The sequence below is a fragment of the Embiotoca jacksoni genome, unplaced genomic scaffold (genome assembly GCF_022577435.1).
Source record: "Embiotoca jacksoni isolate LCO1_2020_lvr unplaced genomic scaffold, fEmbJac1.0.p SCAF_23, whole genome shotgun sequence".
NCBI lineage: Eukaryota > Metazoa > Chordata > Actinopteri > Embiotocidae > Embiotoca > Embiotoca jacksoni.
Window position 1 is genome coordinate 7,240,380 of NW_027185374.1, and position 23,497 is coordinate 7,263,876.

The window sequence follows — 23,497 nt, forward strand, 5'->3', positions numbered from 1 at the left end:
GGGGTGGAGTGTGGGGGTGGGGGGTGGGGTGGGGGGGGGGGATGAAACTCGATCATTAAGTCTTTCTGGAGTCAGTCGCAGATTCATACTTGCAGTGAATCCGAGCTGGATGCAGCTGCAGCCGGGCAGAACGACTTATCATGGCGGGGGGGCGAGGAGATCTCAGGACCGGACTGAGAAGGAGGAATGAGGGGTCGGGGGAGCAGGGCAAGCTGAGGCAGGTGGCGGGAACGATGAAGACCGAGGAGGCGCCGGCATTTAATAAACCCCAGGCCCAGACGATTCATAAACAGTTACAGGTGGGCCGTTCGACTCTTTCTGCTTGTGTCGAGCCAAGACTGCATGCTGGTATGCTGGCTATGCAGATTTGTTTGTGCAACAAGTCTCAGTGTCCACTGCCAGCACTTCCAGGCAAACATATCAGACTAAACAGTGATGGTGCAGGTACGATTTTATCTGCTCCGTCATATTTTGCTTACATCAGATGTTTAAATCGTCACGTATTTAACTGTTTAAACCCCATGTGCCTTATTTATATGGCATTTTAACACTGAACTTTGACATTCAATGAATTATAGTTGAACAGGTTGTTTTCTCATGTTTCTCGAGAGACTGCAGATTTGTGCCCCGAGCACTGTGTGGCTGTTGTTTTTATAGCTTTGCTGGGTTTGCTGTATGTATACATATAGACCCAGAGCTCGGAGAGATAGTGTTTCTAATTTAACAGTGTCACCCAGTCCTTGCTCCAGGGGTAGAAATGCAAACCTGTTTCTTTATTGAAAAGGGAAGTGGGCTATTACGGTTCTGACATGTGCACGCAGAGAGCGGCTAATTTGAGAGAGCATTTAATTGCAGCATGTATTAATGATATTGGGTGAGCTCCAAGGCAGTAGACTGTCCAGACTCAGAATGAATGAGGTCTAGACGAGTGCTTAGATGTGGATCTAGTCCAGAATCTCTTAACATGTCCCCTCACTGCCAGTCGACCAGTCTTTTTTTTTTTTGCATAAAGATTTAAAATGAACATGAAATGTGACATTTGTCTGTGATGATATTTTTACAAACATCTCCTCTGCACAGATTCACACATGCGCGACAATATTTCTCTGCTCCAGATCTGCCAAACTGCATTTATGCTCTAGATTTCTTTGCACAATGACTGTGGCACTCATTCAACTTCTTAATAGCCAGAAAAGAAAGTTAGATGTTGTGATCAATATGCATTTAATTTCAAGTTTGATTTGATTTTGACTCGGTATGTATTACACTGCATTTTCCATTGATCTCGGATTAAATTGGCCAAAGCAGAAATAGACTTGAAGGAAAATAACTCCTGATTGATGTGTGTCTGTGCAGGCATGCACCCTCACACAGATACAGAGAGCATCTGTCTTTCTTGGCACTGAGCTGAAGTGGATGGCATTGATTTAGACCTCTCTCATTCCTTCCTCCACTCTGCTCCTCCTCCTCCTTCTCCTCCTCCTCCTCCTCCTCTGCTGCTTTCTCACTTTGTCTTCTCGCTCGGCTGCCATTCACAGTCACACACTGCAAATCACCTCTCACGGAGGCTTCAGAGCCACAGTTGGCGGGAGAATTTTGGCTTTCAGCAGCGTGCGCTCTACTTTGCCAGGTCAGCTCAAAATGTCCTGGCTAACAACCATCCTTCAGTGTCTGAATGTGGGTTTTTTGGAAGGACATTTAGGCTGTGAATTTTTAACAGGGAAGCATTGTTGCAGGAATTGTTTTTTTTTATTTGAGATGACTGGAGTGACATTCTTTAAAATCTACAAGTTTGTAGATTAAATTGCTTCCCAATGTCTTGATAACAAAGTGACCTTTTAAATTACTAATCTTCTTGAACACAACATTATTTGCATTGCTTCTCAATCAGCATGTGCTACTTTACGCTTGGTGCGAGGTAATTTAATGGCTGGACCTGTAGTATCCTCGTGTGGCCAGATAGCAAACTACAACTCACAGTTAAAATGCACTTCCTGCTCCATTGTGGAAGATTATTGAATGGGAATAATTTTTTGATCCATCTATCAGCTTTATAGAGGCAGCTTAGAGAGAGCATCAGTTTTATTATTTCATAAGTCTCCTATTATTTTACTATTATTTGATCCATTTTGATGTACCAGACCAGACTAAATACTGTCCTTACAGAAACCAAAAATCACAAACAGACGCAGTAACAGTTGATTTTTTTTTTTTTTTTTTTTTAATTTTTTTTTTAATGCATCACAGGTTAAACCAATTTTTTTTTAAATTTTTTTTTTTTTTTTATGATTAGTTAGGTTTAAATACAACAAGTTCCAAAATAGATTTTAATCTTAAAGGAATGTGCCAGAAGTAGTAGAAATATTAGCCAACATTTTATCAGTTTATTAATTTAGATGTTGCTGCAAAACCTCTGCCGTTTTCATTCCTTTCGTATTCAGTATCAGTTAGAGAAGGGTAAAAGTAACAAGTGGAATACAAATAAGGGTAGAAAGAACAACATGAGAGCAGTTTAATGAGAACAAAGGGGAGTAAAAACTGTGTGTTGAATGAGGGTGGTAGGGGCGGTGATGTGTTGTAGGGGCCTATAACTGTCTGATGGAGCTCAGATTAATGAGCGCTGGTGTGTAATTAATCTATAGCAGGCAGCTGTCCGTTTATCTGTCTCTGAGTTGACAAGAAGATAACTGTGAGACATCAAATTGATCTCCTCCTCCTCGTCCTCCTCTGCTCGCGCTCTGCCTCCCTTCCTCTCTCCTCCTTCAGATCAGAAAGTTTCTCAGACAGTTACAGACTCACTTGGAAACTCTTTGAGAAGTATGGCCACACCAAAAATCATTTAGATCACAGAGATGATCACACTGGCAAAGGCAGTTTATTGATTCTACTTTTCTTCTTAATGTATTTTCTAGAAGTGTTTTCTGGCTGTTTCTGAATCAGCCTAAATCTGTCAATGCTTGAGGGATGGATAAAAAGAAGGGTGTCCAGGCTTTACTGCGCTAATATGCTTAAGGCCTGGGGATTTGCTCTGACTGTATGTTTGTATTTCATTATGCCTCCACCATTAATCCATTTTGCTGGAAACCCTTCCTGACTCCATGCATTGCGCCGTGTATGTGACTCAGGGATCCTGGAGCATTTTTCCGGCTAAGGTGAAAGGTGACTGGGTCAAACTGGTCCGACCCTCTGGTTATAGGGAGCTGTGGGGGTAGGGAGCATAATGTCAGTGGAGGAAAATATGGCCACCAATACTCACCAGGGGCTGCACATTTTGCCTTCAGCAGCATAATGCACATAAACATACACTATTCTCTATACAAGTGACACGTGCACGTATATTAATCCCTGTGAACACCACAACAGGCGTTTTATGTAGGCACACAAATATACATTATTATATTAATATATTCAAATAATGCCTCGTATCTGTTCCTCCTTTTTGAGTTCTATAAGTAGTTAAAACATATGCTGATTTAGCATTTCCAGACTCTTTAATTTGAATAGTTTTTGAGGCCACAAGAGGTAAAACTAGGTAGTATTTCAGAAAGAGATTTGATCAGAGAAAAGTCTGTAAAATCAGCTTTATCTTTCAATTTATTTTATATAAGTTATCGTTTTTTTTTTCTTTTGTCTCTCACTCTTATAATTATTTGGTAATTCTTTGGGTTTATCTCGTGACAGTTAAGACATTAAGTTCCTACCTAAATCTTCCAAAGAGTTTCAGCTCCTAAATCATTGTGAAATAAGCTCTAGAGGTCATTTAAGTCAGTTTGTGACGACAAGCAGAGGTAGCTGCTACAGTCTCTGTTTTAAAAATGTATAATGATAATTAGATAAAATATGCAAGTTCTTTCCCAGTAACCATACCCTTAAATATGAAACTAATTGTCGATATGTAACCTTAACATTAAAGCATTTAAGGAAATGTTTCAATTTTATTGCAGGTTCTCTTTGGCAAAAAAAAAAAAAAAAGTAGTTCTTATTTTATGACACAAGAGGCCACTGTTGTAGTATTATTATTATTATTATTATCTCGACACTGCTTGAAGTTATATTTGGTTCAGAGGTGCCCAGGTTTTTTGCTGAAGAGCCAAAAATGTATCTGGATTGAGAGCCGCAGCACAAAAATACATGCTTATGTTATGTGAAATTACATTTCATTAAAATGTGATCTATTTGACTGAAAATTTACATTTTAAATCTTAAATAACACATCATAATAATTAAAGCAATACTCTTGTATCTGTGATTGTAGTATTATTGTTTTGCAAGTGTGTTTTGACAGTGTCGCTACCTCGATCTCTGATCTTGACTGGCAGCACAAAGTCAGTGACTTAAGACACACTAACAAGCACATGAACATCAGCAGGGGAGAGAGAGAATGCCATAATTCTTCGTACTCTAATAGGAAAATTTAACAACACTATTCTCTACATTGCCATAAAACTCGGATTATTCACTTTTTAGCTGCTCAAAATTTACAGATTGTAGTTATAGGATTTTAAAGCATTTAGGAATAACGATAATAAGATTGTAGTTGTCAAATGCTGTGGTGGGCCACAACAATGAAGGTGTGGGCCAAACTTGGCCCGCAGGCCCCAAATTGGGCTTCTCTCATCTACCTTCTTTATACAAAGCTTCTCAATCTCTTTAATTTTTGAATCACAGGAAGAAGTGATTCAAAAATCAAAATGGCACTTTTTTTTTTTCCCATTTTTTTTTTTTTTAATAAACATAGCAGCCCTGTTGAACCACTGCATGATTTAATAACACTGAACACTTGTGATCTTTATTCCTTGTATTAAATGTTTTGTCATAGGCTTCTTTATTTCTCTTGCCTTTATCATATGTTTTGCATACAGACACGCCCACATGCACACACACAGGCACATATTTGCTTTAAGACATTGGAATCGGCTTTAGCGGAATCATTTTTTACTCAGCATTGATTATCATGTATTGTATGATGGTTTCCATTTATTTAATGAAACCCTCAGTTTGTCCTCAGCAGGATGAGATGATAGTTATTAACTACTGTAACTAATAGGCAGCAGGATGGCCTGAGGAAACAGGTCAGCTCATAGCCTATTAATCATGGAAATGCTCCAAAATCCGCTACTTGAATAATCCTGTTCATATTTGCTGAAACCTAAACTGTAGTTCAGCTAACAACGTGTCAAGAACTCAATGATACCACTCGGTGAAATCTTCCACTGAATATTACAGGTGGGTCAACCTGTCAGCCTGCATACCGATCTGAGGTCGTGTTCGACGGGGCTTTCAGGTCAGGATTAGTCAGTCTAATTAATAACTGAGATACAAGATATGTGCCGCTGGGAATCTTATTACCAGAAGCCTCGCTGTACTTTGTCCCTTTATCAGTGAAATTACCATCCACGTCATTTTTATTCACGGCTGTGTAATTCACAATTAATGTGCTGCTTCAGATGGAAAATACTGAGTCAGACCAGCAGAGAGCAGCAAACACACAAAATACTGCTGCTGCCACTGGGAAACTTCTCAGTCCCTTGATAGCAACAACTTCTTGTTATTCATTCAGGCACAACAGGTTTAGGGATGATCTTTTGGATTAAGCCTAAAAGATTGTTTAACTCAACAGTTTTTGCAACAGTAAACTTTTTTCAGTTTACTGTCATTTTATGTAAAAGAGCTGATATATAAGACTAAACTAATCTGATTGAAGAGGATTCTTCCAGTTTAACAGTTCAAATCAACTGCTCCTGTAACCGAAGCAGTTGTTGACTTAGTGCACAATGCAAAACGTAATTTTATATACAATTCAACATAACATTTGTGTGGAGTCTCCCATTTCTTATCCAGCCTTGAGCAACACTGCAGTGCTGCTGAAATGACCTTAAAAATGGTTTTAACTTCAATCCTTCCATCAAAAAAAACTACACTTTTTTTGATTGTACTATTTTTTTTAATTTTTTTTTAACCAGTTTTCATAAAATGTGGAGTTAAAGGTTGGAGTGGGTATCTTGAATATTCAGCTCACAAATTACTGACAAATTTTACATTTTAAAGTTCCCTGTACTATTATATTCTTTATTATGATATCATATATTATATCCATATTAATAAGTAGTTTGTGTTTGAATAGTGCCACCAAAATATAATAGTTAGACAAGATTCTTTACATAAAAATATTCTATGGATTAAGGAATGTCCTAATATATGTATCCTTAATGTTTTAAAATATTTTGTATTGTATTATGCTGAATAGTGTTGTGATGTATAAACTAAGTAACTTTCATGTCTTTCAGCTTCTCCGCGTTGTGTAAAAAGACTCTTTTATTAATAGACACTTAGAAAGAAAGCATTAATAGCCTTTTAGTTTTAGTAGCTTGTTGCTTTTACTATTTTCAGCCAGCAGAGGGAGCTGGAGGATAAGAACATCCTAACCTAAGTATTTACCTGAACTGATTATCTATTTTAAATCCCTGTTATGTCGACTGAATTCATGCACTGTTCTTAAAGATAAGAGCTTTTGTCTTGTATAATGTTGTCAACATAAATAAAGACCCTGATATGTACATTTTTCTGTTATCACTATGAACAATGGGTGCTTGATTTTATACAAAAAATATCCCCTCTCTGTTTATGCATCAGCTGTTGTAGTTACTTTATTTCATCATTCATTTAATCAGTGCTGTAGGTCGTTCGGTTCTTCTCGAGACACGCTAAGGAGAGTCGTGAGTAGTCTCTTTATCTGCCGTCTCAAGGGCTCTCTGATATTATCTTTCTCAGACAGCAGTGAATAAGCTTCTGTTCACAAATTGGTCACTGATGCAGAGGGATACTGCACTTCAGGAGCAGCAGCGGCGGTAGTAGTAGAAGTGTGTGCTCGCCGTGTGTGTGTGAGTCTGTGTGTGTGTGTATGTATATATATACATAGTATGTATAAATACCCACGCGTGCTTGTTCTCTGCAGTGTGAGTCGTGACAGATTCACAGAGTAAAGATGGTGCCGGGGATTTAACACACGAAGATGGAGGGAGAGAGGGAGAGTGTAGAGATGTGGATGGAAGGATGGTATCTGTTGTACTAATGTTCACTCTTTCTACTTAAAAATATCTCTACATGTCAGCAAACATCCAAGTGAAAAAAATAAATAAAATAAATTCTATGTGGTGATGCTGTGGCAGGACTGGGAGTTGGAGTGGGTGTGCTGAGTGGGCGACGTTCTGCCGTGTTTGTGTGTTTTTGTGGAGCGGTGGGGGTGATGAGCTTACATGAGGATATTCACGCACTGAAATGTAGCTGCTGAACTTTGATGGACTGAAGCCTGCAACATTTCAGTGAGGTTTATAATCCAACAGACGTTTAAAAATACAAACATATGCACATTCCAATTTTTTTCGCAGGGTAACTATTTTCTATTGCTTATAGATTAATCAATGAGGAAAGTATCTTTTAGTTGCAGTCCCCCACTCTGTCTTCATTGGAGAAAATGCACATAGGCATACGACCAACTAGCACCCATCCGTGACCTCACCCATTGGTTTGTGAGGTGCCGCTTTAAAACCTCAAGTTAGGCAGTTTGGCCGTCGCCACCTTGTGTTTTTTTTAGAGCCTGAAGTGACCATATTTGGACGAACCGGGGAGGAGTGAGGGATTGATTTGACTCGATCGTACTGGGAACCTGCGAAAAATTGCCCAGCCCACCTATAGCGGAAACCTGACTGCACCTCAAGCTTGTCAATCAAACCAGACACGCCCCCAGCCATAGCTTTTTTTTTTTAAGGGCCTAATATCTAATTAATGATGGAATTATTTTCAGATGGACCACCCTAACACTGATCAGAAAGAGTACATTTAATGGAAAACACCATATTGACTTGCAGAAGGAATGAATGACTTTGTATTTCATGAGAGAACTTGAATGGGCATCTATGGAGCAAACAGGCATTTTGGAGCCAACCCTTGTGGCCCTTGGTGGTATTGCACTTTAAGCCACTTTGTATTGACCTTACTTTTCTGAGTCCACTTTTATGTATAGTTGTATGCGTACAACATGACATCATGATGAACTAACTGGCTGACTTCTAACTCGCCAACAAGGTGACTCAGTAATCCAGAGTAGAAACCTTGATCAATGTGGGAATTTTGGGTCTGATACCAATATTAGGAAGTAACAGAAAAATTCCAGTATCGATATATTAACTGCAGGGTATTTTACGGATTAAGAATAAACGTTTTTGTCCAAAATGGCACCATTTAGTTTGTTTAAGTATATAAATGATCAGACTTATCAACTCTTAGTGGAGGCATTTTTAAGCTACAATGTAGGAAAATTCCCCTAAATCCTGTGGCTGGTTATACAGCAGTTTTAGACTCAAATTCAAATGGTAACAGAAGAGGAGTCAGAGGAACAGAGCCTCTCCTCCTCCTCCTCCTCCTCCTCCAGCCCTTCAGTTGTCCCGGGACCCTGCTGGCTATTGAAGCGCAGCCTCCAAACCAGGGTTCTAGCTAGGAGTCACGGGAAGGGCAAGCTCATTAATTATCTCTCTCTCTTCCTCCCTCCATCCGCCCATCACACCCTCCCTTCATTACCAGCAAGGTTAATCCCTCCTTATCTCCCAATGAGCCTCATTTTTTATGGCTCTCTTTCTACGACACTCCCTCGCTCACCCCTTCCCCATCTTCCCTTTCTGTGATTCCTCTTTCTTCACAGCTGCTTCTCAGTTTCTTCTGCTTTTTTGTTAAATTTCCCAGCATCTCGACTGGTTTGTTTTTGGCCACTCCTCCTGCACATACTTTGCATTTCCTCTGCTTCTCTCCCATCTTGTAATTTCCACTTTTCCTCCTCTCAGCCTGTTCTACTGTATCTTTTTTTGTATTCAGCTTCTTCTCCTTTTCTTTCCCTATTCTTTTTCTCCTTTCCTTTTATTTCCTTTCCTCTGCCGTCCTCGCTTTTCTTCTCTTCTCTTCCTGTGCCTACCTTGAACAGGCCATGGTGAGTTGAGAGCGTAGATCTATTACAGCTTATCACTAAGGGACAGGCCAACGCCGCACGCTAGTGAAATATGGCTGCTGTCACAGCCGCCGCCGAACATGACCCGTGCACAAGGCTCACAGAGCTTTAAAGGGGGAGGAGGGGGGGCAGGAACGGCAGTACGGTGTTACGGGAGCTAGTATCAGCCCCCTAATTCAAATTAATGGGAAGATTTCCAGGCTTGATGCCGACCATTTGACAGTGATTTGGCACACAATTAACCTTGTCTCCCTCACCCCTCTGCACACTCGTCACACCCTCGGTTTCATTCGCCGCCTCGTTCTCTCTGACTCTCTCGATCCCCTGTACCTGTCACGCTCTTTGACACAGTCTTATTGATTATGAACCAAATGGAGATGATGATGTTTTATCAGATAACTGACACTCCCTACTGTTGTATGCCAATTGAATTAGTTCTGAATCACCAACATCCACGCAGCATAACGTGATGTGACTCTGCCTTATGTTTTGGTTTCGCACACAGTTTACAAATTCAGAGCACGGTTTGGAGGAAGTGGGAGAATAATTCTGCAATGAGCAGAACTGCAAAAGTAATTATTATATGATGTTATTATTTATCATGCAGCTCACCAACTTGAAAAGCAAACCCATGTGGCTTTATTCATGAGTATGTCTTCTGATTTAAAAAAAAAAAAAAAGTAAATCCAACTCCGGCCTGTGTACTGCAACATCTGTCCAAAGCAAGATAGATTTCCCCTCATCGACCTGTTTAAAAGACTATCCGTCCTGCAGCCCCAGCCTTGCAGCTAGATTTTTACTCACTGCTTTTATAGGCCATTTCACCTTGGGTTCCAGTTCACGGCGCCAAACAGCCTATAGCTTTCAAACAGAGAACAACCGGAGTGTTAAAGTGGGAGCGGGATGCGGACCAAGTAAGAAAATAGGAGGGAGAGATGAAGTGTGAAAGAACCACCCTCAGTAATAGTAGAGGCCCCTGAAGAGAGCTTTCTTTCAGAATTAAACAACGAGGTACAAGTTAGAAATACAAACAGTCATTGTAGAAGTTTGAATACAAGAAAGAATTGGCAGTTACTATGGTAACATGGACAATGTATTCTAACAGCTGCCATTAGCCTGTACTGTATATTATTATTTCAGTAATGACATGGAGCAAGAAGTTGTGTGTTACCTTGTATCATAGAAGGTATGTATTTGCAGGCTAAAATACCTTCAGTTTTTTTTTTTTTTTTTTTTTTTTTTTTTTTTTTTTTAAGATTTCTCTGAAACGGTAAGTTTGCAAAGATTTACAGAAACCAGCAACCCCAGTTAAAATCATCAATGCAAAACGATGAGGCTGGAGTGTATCAAGAAATGCTTATATTGCTTTTAATAACTAATAGCCTTGTTTAGCCACAGTCTCATAGATGAATGAGATGAGAAGAAGGCAGTGCGCTTGCAGTGACAGTTTGATCCCTACGCCGGCACAATGTTGCTGAGAGTTGATGATTATCCCAGGTTTTCTGAAGGCTTGCCTCAGCACATGTGACACAGACAAACTACAGTGGAGACAAGTATGACAGTTATGTGACAGACAGCAAGGTGCGAGTGCTGTCAAAGGGTCTCAGAACTTGCTGATGTGACACAGTTGGGTCCAAGACTGGGGTTCAACAAACACTTGAAGAGGTAGAAACGACTGACAGTGATACACGAGCCCCCTTCAGGAAAGCTTTTTTTTTTTGCACGAGGTAGCATTGATAGGTGGGTGGGTGAAGCCTGGTATTCCCACAACCAAATTTACTTTGTGGTTAAATAGGGTCTGGTTAGATGGGTTCTGGTCATGCTTCATTGGGGATTGTTCCAAGTCATCAATAGTCATTAGTGGAGCCTTTAACCCATGGGCACTGACCACCATATGACGTATGATGTGTGATGAAACTCGCCAAGACTGCAATTCCATGTTGGTGAATGACCATTATCGACTCTTTAAGGTAAATCTAAGGATTCAGGGAGGATTGTTGTTACTTTGGCTTCAATTCCTCAATATTTGCTCGCATTGCTGCAACTGGTCATATCACTACATCTGCATCTACCTGCCTTTTAGTGTGTGTGAGTGGCTGAGCAAACCTGAACACAAACAGGGTTTCCAGACTATATATATATATACACCAGCGAAGACTGAAGCTGAGAGCAATAGGTGGGCAGAGCCAGGCTACATTAAAAGTGACAGGGACCTAAAAACTGAGACCATAAAAACATCACAGTGCAAATACCCTAACCACCTAAAGTATGATGGGCATATTCATGAAGTACACCAAGGATGTTATTCCAGGTGAAGGACAGGAAAATAAGGACGTAAAAGCACAATTTTTATTTATTTTTTTAAAACAGCTGAGATTCAAGACTTTGACCGGATGGATTTGATACCTGAGGTACATAAAGGCTGTAATGCAAGAAAAACACCACTGAGTCAGTCAGATGTAGCTTTGTTTGATCGTCACAAGTAGCTCTCAAATGTATACAGCTCAGCAGCATGTTTCCATCACATATGTTTTCTGTAACGTTGAAGTGGCAGAGAGACCAGTAGATAAAAGGTGTGGGTCTAGTTTTTACCATCGCTCTAATAAACTGGAGATGGCGAGCCTAACTGTCCACACTGCACAAACCGCGTACATGCACACGCACCATGCACACTCACAGATTGTAGTTGAAGAAGCACTGCTGTAGCACCAGCTCCCCATGACTCACGACACAGCCATGTAAAGGGCTTAACACAAGGTAGGAGGGGATAAGCGGCACCCCTGATGTTTAAGCTGCCTTTGCTTTGAAGCAGACGTGAGCATGTGTGTTCATTCTCTCTCTGTCTCTCTCACTCTCTTGTCTTCCTCACTCGTTGTCATGTCCGTGTGTGTGTGTGTGTGTGCGTGTATAAGTGCATGTCAGTGTGCTCACGAGCAACAAACCAAACTTCACGACTATTATTGCATCCTGATCAGCCCACTGAAAATGAAGCTAATCTGTTGCGAGGGAAATGGGGCAGAAATTAGCACGCTCAATCCCCACCACTGGTTTCCTTTTAGCATCCGAGGTATCCCACCATTTGTCTTCATTCATTTTCCAGACACATCCCATTTCACAACAACTAGTGGTTTTGTAGACCGATGCCTGCCGTTCTTTCAGATGACAAATACCGGCGTTCATTTATTGCAAGTGATGAATAATTTCATACTTGTTACAAAGCCCTGATACACATGAATTGAAATTCCTTCTGGAAAAAGTTTTTAGTGAACTGAAGTTGATTAAAAAGGAATTTCAATTCATCTCATTCAGTTTTCAGCTAGGAATGTTTAAACTGAAATTTGAATGTACTGCAACCCAAAGTATCGGGGCTATCTCCATCAAACTCTCATTCCCCAGACTCTCTTGTATTTTAAGTGTAAATGTGTTTGTTCTTCCCGTAGACCATTGTTCGAGGGAACCGGCCACCCAAAGATGCATCCATTAACGGCCTGCTGGAAGAGTTTGACAACATTTCAGTGTCACGTTCCAACTCCCTGCGTAAAGAGAGCCCACCAGGCCCCCATCAGGCTGGAAGCAGCTCCAAACCCTCGAGCAGTGGTCATCTCGCTGCTCCAGAGGAGAATGGATTTAACCACTACTACTCCCGCTACTCATGTGACTTGGACACTTCCAGCAGGGACTTTTCTCTGGATCCTAGCAAACCAAGCTTCTCCATAGATGGGGACTGGGCAGTTGGGAGGCACTATCGATTCACCAAGCAGAATGGTCACTCGCACCCCATACGCAGCCACTTCTACCCAGACGCCATGCCCCAAAAATCAGACTATGGAAAGCTTCCCCCGGACTACCACACCTACCTGGAGAGTAAAGGGCGCTCAGCTGATGAGGTGGCCTCCACAGTGGGGAGCGGAGTGGGCTCCAGTGGCTACTACCGGGCATCAGTGGGCGGCTCATCCAGCCAGGACTACCGGGACACTTCAGTAGGCACGCCATCCCGTGCCTCCCTACACAGCGAGCAGATCAACTACCCAGACAGCGAGTGGAGCTATAGCGGCCTGCGGGACGAATACGAAAAGCGACCCAAGAGTTCCTACGTGATCCAGACCAGCCCCACACCGGCTATCAGGCAGCGATCTCGGTCAGGCTCTGGGCTGCAGGAGCCAAATATCCCTTATGCGGCCAGTGGGGCTTTTAAGAACCCCCCACAGGCCCACCCGTACAGCTCCTACACCTACCCTCGCCTCTCCGAGAGTCTTGCTAACTCACAGACCCTAACCAAGGTACTAAAAGACAACACAAAATTGCATTCAAGTAAATCATCTCAGCAAATACATGTGACATGGAACTTGACAGAATTTACGGCACTACAACACTCTACACACCCCTGACACGCCTTAAGAGAACATTAGATGTATCGGCACATTTAGTTCCACCATCCATCTCCCTGCAGTCCCTTTCCAGTCCTCCTCTTTCTCTCTTTTTCTTTCACTGCCTGTTTCTAGTTCTTTCTGATCCTTGACTATATGTTTTTCTCTGGTCTTTCTGCCCGATAGATTATGGGTGCTCCTGACTAACTCCTGACACACAGAAAAAAAACAAGCAGATTTTGAACATTAGCACTTCAAATTGATGAAAGCTTTTAAAATGAATGATTAAATTCAGAAAACTAAATGCACAATAAATATTAAATTAACTTTTTGATAGTTGGTCAAATTGCCCAACAATATTACTTGATATTAGCATCATGGTTCATACGTTTTAGCTTCCCACTGTATATGAAACAGCTGCACTGTAAATACGCTGTCTGGAGTAGCGTCGTACAGCCTGTGTTGTGCTCCAGTGGAGCAGTGGGAGGGACACCCAGGAGATTCTTCCACACAGAAACTCCACCGACAAGAACAAACAAGCCGTCCACGCATTAGTGTCTGTGTGATGTAACCATATGTTTCCAGTATGTGTTACTTGTAGTGATTATTTTATACCAATATCAGTATTCTGACGAACTGCATTTGCTGCTGTCGAAGATAACAAAATAGGAACAGTAGCAGGGGGCAAAACATGTAACAGCAGGGGTAAGTTAGAGAGTTGTCATTCTATAAGGTATTCATATCATTCTTCAAAGCTATCAGAGCCTCATTAAGCCCATTATACAGCAAGTACCACTATCACAGTCCTCCACCATCCCTCCATCTCACATACTAAGTCCAGCAGCTGAGAGGAAAACAAGGTTTGCTGATGTAGATCCCAGGGTGCCTTGATGAAAAACCATTTAACCTGCATGCCTCAGTAAATAACCATTCGGGGGGAAAAAACAGCCACAGAGAATGCAAGAGTAGCAAGAAAGTGATGCGGGAGAAGGTCATTTCTCTTTCATATTGTTGTTATCGCCACTTTCTGAGTTGTTTTGCTTGAGGAGGCACATTTGCTTTTCTGAAAATGTACATTTTATGTCGGGAATGTAAAGACTAAATAGGATGACTTCTCCTTTAGAGGGTGAACATTTTGCCAAATTACATCTGAGCAAGTTAAATGAAAGGGGTTGAATTTAAGTACATTCGATCATATACAGCAATTATTTCCTCTTTCAATATAAAAGCTAAAATGTTTAACTATTATCTAATTATTTTGTGTGCATAATATTTACTTCAAATGTGTTTATTTTTTATTCAAACCCTAAAAAAACATTATGCCATAGAATTCAATTCACCCTAATTTTCCTGGTGACGTTTGCAGATTTTGCAGCAATGTTAAAAAAAACAAAAAACAAGGAGTCATCTGGCAGCTTAAGAATCACTATTCTTCTTGGCTCATGGACCTTGTAACAAACCCACCCTTCTCTCTCCTTGCTCATTCTCTGCCTTTTCTTCTCTTTCCCTCATTCAGCCCACTCACACCGCTGAAGTAAATCCTTCTTTTTCCCTGCTGTTGTTGGGAGCCGGTGGGGATGTAACAGTAGACAGCATGGAGACTTGGCCACACGCAGCCACACACACACACACACACACACACACACACACACACACACACACACACACACACACACACACACACACACACACACACACACACACACACGCACGCGTTTCATTTCTCTCTCTACCTTCTTCTCTCTCGCTCTGTGTTTTGTGACAAGTGCGAGCTCAGTGCCGCAGCTCTCAGTGACAAATTGATGTTGCGGCACTTTCCCTTTCTGCAGCCTTAGCATAAAACTGGCCGAACGATGTTCCACCACAGAATTCAATTTCACAGTTGAGTTAGGTTGTTGATTACCCTGCCAAACTCAGATTAATGCACGTTTAACCAACATGGATCAGGAGACCCTTGGCTGACAGCCAGCGAGCGGAGCTGGCCGACAATAGAGGGGCACGAGACTGGGCCTCCCAGCCCCCCCCCCCCTCCCCCCCCCCCCCCACACACACACAGGCACGCACACACACACACACACTTGCCTGAGAGTGATTGATTAAAAGAGTTCACACCATGTAATTATACACCTCCCCAACACATCAGGGCTCCTCCTCCTGCCCCGTCTATGTGTGTGTGTGTGTGTGTGTGTGTGTTGTGTGTCTCTTTGTGCAAGTGTAAAGAGACATAGCGATAGGCGCACAGAAAAACAAATAAAAGGGAGAAGGAGAGGTTTTTTTTTTTATTACACTCTCAGTCTGTTGGGAATTTATTCAAAAAATAATCGTGCAGGTTGAAGATCATGTTTGAGAGGTGTGGCGAAGGTCATTTAATTTAGCCTCTGTGGAGTGAAGGCAGCTTCTTCTTTTTTTTCTGTATATTGTGTTTAGTCCACTCTTGAGTATATCGATTTGTAGCCATTACATTGTGGTTTTTTTTTTCTTTTACTTTAGTAGATAGATTTAAATAAGTTAAAATGCTTTTTCTTTTATGTGCATGCTGGTGCACTTTCATTCCCCTGCTTGAGTAAAAGTGACAGGCTATATATATTGTACATTACTTTTCTCATGGCTGTCCATTATACGTACGTAGCTATGCCAATGAAGATTAAATACCTCTGGCACTTTTCCAACTACTTTCTATTTTGAAGTAGCTGTCGCCATTTTTACACAGCACGACAGGTTCCGCCTTCATAGACTGATATGATGCTGATTATAAAGTTATTGAGTTATGAAATCTCTTTTGAGATTCTCCTCACAGTTTATGTGTATATGTGTAGTGCGTTTGTGTGTGTGTGTGTGTGTGTGTGTGTGTGTGTGTGTGTGTGTGTGTGTGTGTGTGTGTGTGTGTGTACAGCAGGCCCATTATGAGTCATGCCATTAAAGCTGAGTCATACAACTGAGCTTTTAATAGGCCTCTCCGAGTTGAGCGCTACTACATTCCCAGCGTGTGTTGTGCACATGTGTTTGTGTACGATAGTATTCATGTGTACAGTCCAACAGTACTTTAAAAGGAGGCTCAGGTGTTTCTTAAGGAAGAGGTGTGTCCTAGATCTGGATGCTCCCTGGGCTGGTGGTTGATGAATGGAGTAGTCGAGGAGAATTGGAGGGTGGTAAGGATAAAGTATGGTCCCTGTCCTGGGGACTAAATGTTCTCCATTAGGTCTGTCTAAAGATAATGTGCCTGCAGACATAGTGTATGGTCATGCATGGACATTTTGACACTCAACACAATGACATCCCTCAGTAGTCACCATATAGAAGAAAACTGCATTAAAATGTGGAGACCTGCATAACACAAGACTTATGTCTCTGAATATGTTGCCCCAGTGCATGCTGGTAGGATTTTGGCATACCTAAGGGAAATCCTTAAAGCCCAACTGAATTATCAGTTCGTCAATCAGTCGGTTTATAGGCCAAATTGTAAAATGTTCTGGTCTTGCCTCTGTTTTCACTCTTCCAGGGCGACTATGAGCGTCCATCACGTGATGACAGTCCCCAGGTCACAGGTGGTGACACCTACCCCCGAGGGCCTCTTAAGCTACCTCAGAGCCACACCAAGCCTCCTGGCTACCCTCCAGTGCACCTGCCATACCCCCCTATCTTTCACCATTACAAACCCTCGCCCTACCATCACCCCCCCTCCCAGCCCAGCCCGCCATACACCCCTCAGGTACAGTATGTTTAAATTGTAGAGATGCTTCAGTCAATTTAGGAAATAGATTGTAGTCTCTATATTTTTCTCTCTCACTTTTGTTTCTATGTGGGTGTTTCTCATCCAGGGGGCCTACTCACAGCCTTCATCACCCTACATCCCCCCAGGGGCTTACCCGCCCCCTTCCTGGGGTTCAAGCTCCGACACCCAACCCTCCAGAGTCTCCCATGAGCAGTTCAGAGCTGCCCTTCAACTGGTCGTCAACCCAGGTGAGGAACGAGGAACTGAAACTAAAATGAATTTTAAAGAATGCCTTACATGGAAATCTCCTCCTTGTGTCTGATGTGTGCTGACTGATGAATAATACTTTCATTGTCATCGCAATGTGAACATGCGGGACAAATAAAATCGCAGCAGACTGACTGATTAAGAAAAAATATTTTATTTAAACAGACCTGCATTCACACTCAGCATCTGCCATGATAGATATTCTGTTTTACTTGGTTGAGTATTCATGTGTAGTGTCTTCAATCAGAGCATGTTCCCAAAAATGTATTTATTCCGTGTGATTACGCTATTGAATATTTAAGGTCTATGTCAGCAGAAGCAGAAAGCCATAGGAACTATACAGCTAACATGCACCTCAATATTTGTTTATTTATCCGAATTGATATCGTCATGGCAGTATTAAGCAATGTCATTTGACATCGCACATTTTGCTGATATAACGCAGGCCTGCTCTGGTGTTACATCAAAATATAAAACATGTTTGTGTCTGCCATCAGGCGACCCACGGGAATACCTGGACAGTTTTATCAAGATCGGCGAAGGCTCCACGGGTATCGTGTGCATCGCCAGCGAGAAACACAGCGGCAAGCAGGTGGCGGTGAAGAAGATGGACCTCAGAAAACAGCAGAGGAGAGAGCTGCTCTTCAATGAGGTGTGAAAGACTGACAAACTTATCAAAAAGAAGCATCACGCCTAGAGATCTACATTTTAACCTGTCCTCTCAGTTTATATGATAATCCAGGTAGTTTTGTAGTTGTGTGTTTTTCACGTGAGGTCTAATGCAGCGGATGTAAAGGAAGATCCTGCTGCCTGATCTAACATTCGTCACAGATTGTTTACAGGTTAAAACGAGCAGCAGCAGAAGCTGATTTAAATAGCCTCATTAAACATGCCACTTTATGCCAAATAGATAAAAATAAATATCTGTTGCTTACAAATTAATGAACAAAACACGAGTTAAATTTGCCTCTATTTCCCTGACACATCCATGGTAATTAAACCACTAACACATTTTTGCATCTGCATTTATTTACAAAATTTAAGGGCTGCACTGAAAACCCCTTGGCAAGAAATGTATTCATAGCTGTTTATATTCACAGGCTGCTAAGTATTGAAAAATGAGCTACATATCATTTGCACCAAAAAAAAAGAAGAAAAGAAAATCACATTTGCAGACAAACTGCTTGTATAGCACAAAAATGGGAATGGAGTAAAGGGTGATCCTTGGAATGCATTTTAGCACGGATACTATTTTGCATCTGTGTGTGTGTGTGTGTGTGTGTGTGTGTGTGTGGGAGAGACAGACAGAGAGAATGTATGCATGTATATAAGCACGTGTTTACAGTGAACATGGATGTGAGGCAGTGGGTGTTCAGTTGGGAACTAATTTGCTTCATGTAATCCTATTAATTTCTGAATGTAATCCTTTTATAGTTAAGCCTCCCGAACATGTTCACATTAGACAATGGAAAGTTTAATTAATAAGAAAACAAAATAACCTGAGTGCATTTAATAAATTATTGAAGCCGTAACATATTTAACATTACTTCATAAGTAATGTATTAATTATAGCAAATGAGAATAAACTTCATGTTCCCACTGGAACTGTCTAGGTTAATAACTGGAGTTTTATATGATGAGATAATTGGGTGTGTATACTGCAAATATAGACACAAAGTTTACACTGTTTTTCTATACAGTAAACTGCATTTGTCCCGTATCACATCTGCCATTCTAATAAAAACATGTCAATATAAATAATACACATATCTTTCCATCTCTATCTCTGTGTTTTAGGTGGTGATCATGAGGGACTACCACCATGAAAATGTTGTGGACATGTACAACAGTTACCTAGTGGGGGACGAGTTGTGGGTCGTCATGGAGTTCCTCGAGGGCGGTGCACTCACTGACATCGTGACTCACACCAGGTACCCGATCATCTTTCTCGAATACAGTTTTATAATATCAGAGATGTAAGATAACAAAAAGGCTCCAAGGATGTAGAGAAAGTTACAGAATCTCCAAACCAGAAGTAAAAGACATCAAGAAAGCTACAAAAAAATTGATTTAAAAAAAATATATATATAATGAGAAGTTTTCACATTTAAGTTCTGAGGTATAACTGGAAGCCAGGACCCGCTTTGCTTTAAAGTAATTAGAAAAATATTAAATTGATTTCTAAAACAAATCACCAATTAAGCATCACCAGTACTGGTTAAAAAGTTTAACTACTGGTTGGGAGGTAGCTTGTATAAAAACAGCTGAGCTTTAGAGGAGGTGGTAGGCGGGGCTGGCACGTTCATGAATGTTTTACTTGATGATTACTTGTCATGCAAATAACTGCGCTAAAACAATTTAATTGTGTTTTTCTGGTCCATTTATGCCACTATTACAGTATGAGCTATTGCCAGACTTATGAAGAAGAAGAGATATTTATTGGCTGCGTTTTTTTTTGGCTTGGTCAATAGATGCTCACCAAAATGCGGTTAGTCAAGCTTTGGAAGTTAAAATCCTCTAAGTAAGCAGTTGGTGGCGCTAATTCTCCTCTTAAGTGCCATTATACCGTCACAGAAGATGAGAACACAAGATGATGTCATTATCATATTTCGGATGACTTTTTGATCATATTTCAGGGGACATGCTATAGTATGACTTTTTGATCATATTTCGGAACACATGCTATAGTATGATTTTTTGGTCATATTTCAGACGACATGCTATAGTATGATTTTTTTGGTCATATTTCTGACGACATGATATAGTATGACCTTTTGATCATATTTCAGACGACATGCAATAGTATGACTTTTTGATCATATTTCAGACGACATGCTATAGGATGACTTTTTGGTCATATTTCAGACGACATGCTATAGGATGACTTTTTGGTCATATTTCAGACGACATGCTATAGTATGACTTTTTGGTCATATTTCAGACGACATGCTATAGTATGACTTTTTGATCATATTTCAGGCGACATGCTATAGGATGACTTTTTGGTCATATTTCAGACGACATGCTATAGTATGACTTTTTGATCATATTTCAGACGACATGCTATAGTATGACCTTTTGATCATATTTCAGACAACATGCTATAGTATGACTTTTTGATCATATTTCAGACGACATGCTATAGGATGACTTTTTGGTCATATTTCAGACGACATGCTATAGGATGACTTTTTGGTCATATTTCAGACGACATGCTATAGTATGACTTTTTGGTCATATTTCAGACGACATGCTATAGTATGACTTTTTGATCATATTTCAGGCGACATGCTATAGGATGACTTTTTGGTCATATTTCAGACGACATGCTATAGTATGACTTTTTGGTCATATTTCAGACGACATGCTATAGTATGACTTTTTGATCATATTTCAGACGACATGCTATAGTATGACTTTTTGATCATATTTCAGACGACATGCTATAGTATGACCTTTTGATCATATTTCAGACAACATGCTATAGTATGACTTTTTGATCATATTTCGGAACACATGCTATAGTATGACTTTTTGGTCATATTTCGGACGACATGCTATAGTATGACTTTTTGATCATATTTCAGACGACATGCTATAGTATGACTTTTTGATCATATTTCAGGGGACATGCTATAGTATGACTTTTTGATCATATTTCAGACGACATGCTATAGTATGACCTTTTGATCATATTTCAGACGACATGCAATAGTATGACTTTTTGGTCATATTTCGGACGACATGCTATAGTATGACCTTTTGGTCATATTTCAGACAACATGCTATAGTATGACCTTTTGATCATATTTCAGACAACATGCTATAGTATGACCTTTTGGTCATATTTCAGACAACATGCTATAGTATGACTTTTTGATCATATTTCGGAACACATGCTATAGTATGATTTTTTGGTCATATTTCAGACGACATGCTATAGTATGATTTTTTTGGTCATATTTCGGACGACATGCTATAGTATGACCTTTTGGTCATATTTCAGACAACATGCTATAGTATGACCTTTTGATCATATTTCAGACAACATGCTATAGTATGACCTTTTGGTCATATTTCAGACAACATGCTATAGTATGACTTTTTGATCATATTTCAGACAACATGCTATAGTATGACTTTTTGATCATATTTCGGAACACATGCTATAGTATGACTTTTTTATCATTTTTCTGACGACATGCTATAGTATGACTTTTTGGTCATATTTCGGAACACATGCTATAGTATGATTTTTTTTGGTCATATTTCAGACGACATGCTATAGTATGACTTTTTGATCATATTTCTGACGACATGCTATAGTATGACCTTTTGATCATATTTCTGACGACATGCTATAGTATGACTTTTTGATCATATTTCAGACGACATGCTATAAGTATGACTTTTTGGTCATATTTCAGACGACATGCTATAGTATGACTTTTTGATCATATTTCGGAACACATGCTATAGTATGATTTTTTGGTCATATTTCTGACGACATGCTATAGTATGACCTTTTGATCATATTTCTGACGACATGCTATAGTATGACTTTTTGATCATATTTCTGACGACATGCTATAGTTTGACCTTTTTTGTCATATTTCAGACGACATGCTATAGTATGACCTTTTGGTCATATTTCAGACAACATGCTATAGTATGACCTTTTGATCATATTTCAGACAACATGCTATAGTATGACTTTTTGATCATATTTCGGAACACATGCTATAGTATGACCTTTTGATCATATTTCAGACAACATGCTATAGTATGACTTTTTGGTCATATTTCAGACGACATGCTATAGTATGACTTTTTGATCATATTTCTGACGACATGCTATAGTATGACCTTTTGATCATATTTCTGACGACATGCTATAGTATGACTTTTTGATCATATTTCAGACGACATGCTATAGTATGACCTTTTGATCATATTTCTGACGACATGCTATAGTATGACTTTTTGATCATATTTCAGACGACATGCTATAGTATGACTTTTTGATCATATTTCGGAACACATGCTATAGTATGATTTTTTGGTCATATTTCAGACGACATGCTATAGTATGACCTTTTGATCATATTTCTGACGACATGCTATAGTATGACTTTTTGATCATATTTCAGACGACATGCTATAGTATGACTTTTTGATCATATTTCTGACGACATGCTATAGTATGACCTTTTGATCATATTTCTGACGACATGCTATAGTATGACTTTTTGATCATATTTCTGACGACATGCTATAGTTTGACCTTTTTTGTCATATTTCAGACGACATGCTATAGTATGACCTTTTGGTCATATTTCAGACAACATGCTATAGTATGACTTTTTGATCATATTTCGGAACACATGCTATAGTATGACCTTTTGATCATATTTCAGACAACATGCTATAGTATGACTTTTTGATCATATTTCGGAACACATGCTATAGTATGACTTTTTGATCATATTTCGGAACACATGCTATAGTATGACTTTTTGATCATATTTCGGAACACATGCTATAGTATGACTTTTTGGTCATATTTCAGACGACATGCTATAGTATGATTTTTTTGGTCATATTTCAGACGACATGCTATAGTATGACCTTTTGATCATATTTCAGACAACATGCTATAGTATGACTTTTTGATCATATTTCAGACGACATGCTATAGTATGACTTTTTGGCCATATTTCAGACGACATGCTATAGTATGACTTTTTGATCATATTTCTGACGACATGCTATAGTTTGACCTTTTTTGTCATATTTCAGACGACATGCTATAGTATGACCTTTTGGTCATATTTCGGAACACATGCTATAGTATGACCTTTTGATCATATTTCAGACAACATGCTATAGTATGACCTTTTGATCATATTTCAGACAACATGCTATAGTATGACTTTTTGGTCATATTTCAGACGACATGCTATAGTATGACTTTTTGATCATATTTCAGACGACATGCTATAGTATGACTTTTTGGCCATATTTCAGACGACATGCTATAGTATGACTTTTTGGTCATATTTTAGACGACATGCGATAGTATGATTTTTTGGTCATATTTCAGACGACATGCTATAGTATGATTTTTTTGGTCATATTTTAGACGACATGCTA

General features: G+C 39.9%; 1 protein-coding gene across 3 annotated transcripts in view; it reads left to right on the plus strand.

The window, feature by feature from the left end:
* The window catches only part of pak5 (p21 protein (Cdc42/Rac)-activated kinase 5), a 114,098-nt gene that overhangs the window by 40,418 nt on the left and 50,183 nt on the right, over window positions 1-23,497 (plus strand). For all 3 annotated transcript variants that reach the window (XM_069158550.1, XM_069158548.1, XM_069158549.1), the window contains 5 exons: window positions 12,439-13,278; window positions 16,865-17,074; window positions 17,184-17,325; window positions 17,842-17,996; window positions 19,142-19,275. In XM_069158550.1, coding sequence (XP_069014651.1) covers window positions 12,439-13,278; window positions 16,865-17,074; window positions 17,184-17,325; window positions 17,842-17,996; window positions 19,142-19,275 — 1,481 coding nt within the window. The remainder of the gene's footprint in view (window positions 1-12,438; window positions 13,279-16,864; window positions 17,075-17,183; window positions 17,326-17,841; window positions 17,997-19,141; window positions 19,276-23,497) is intronic.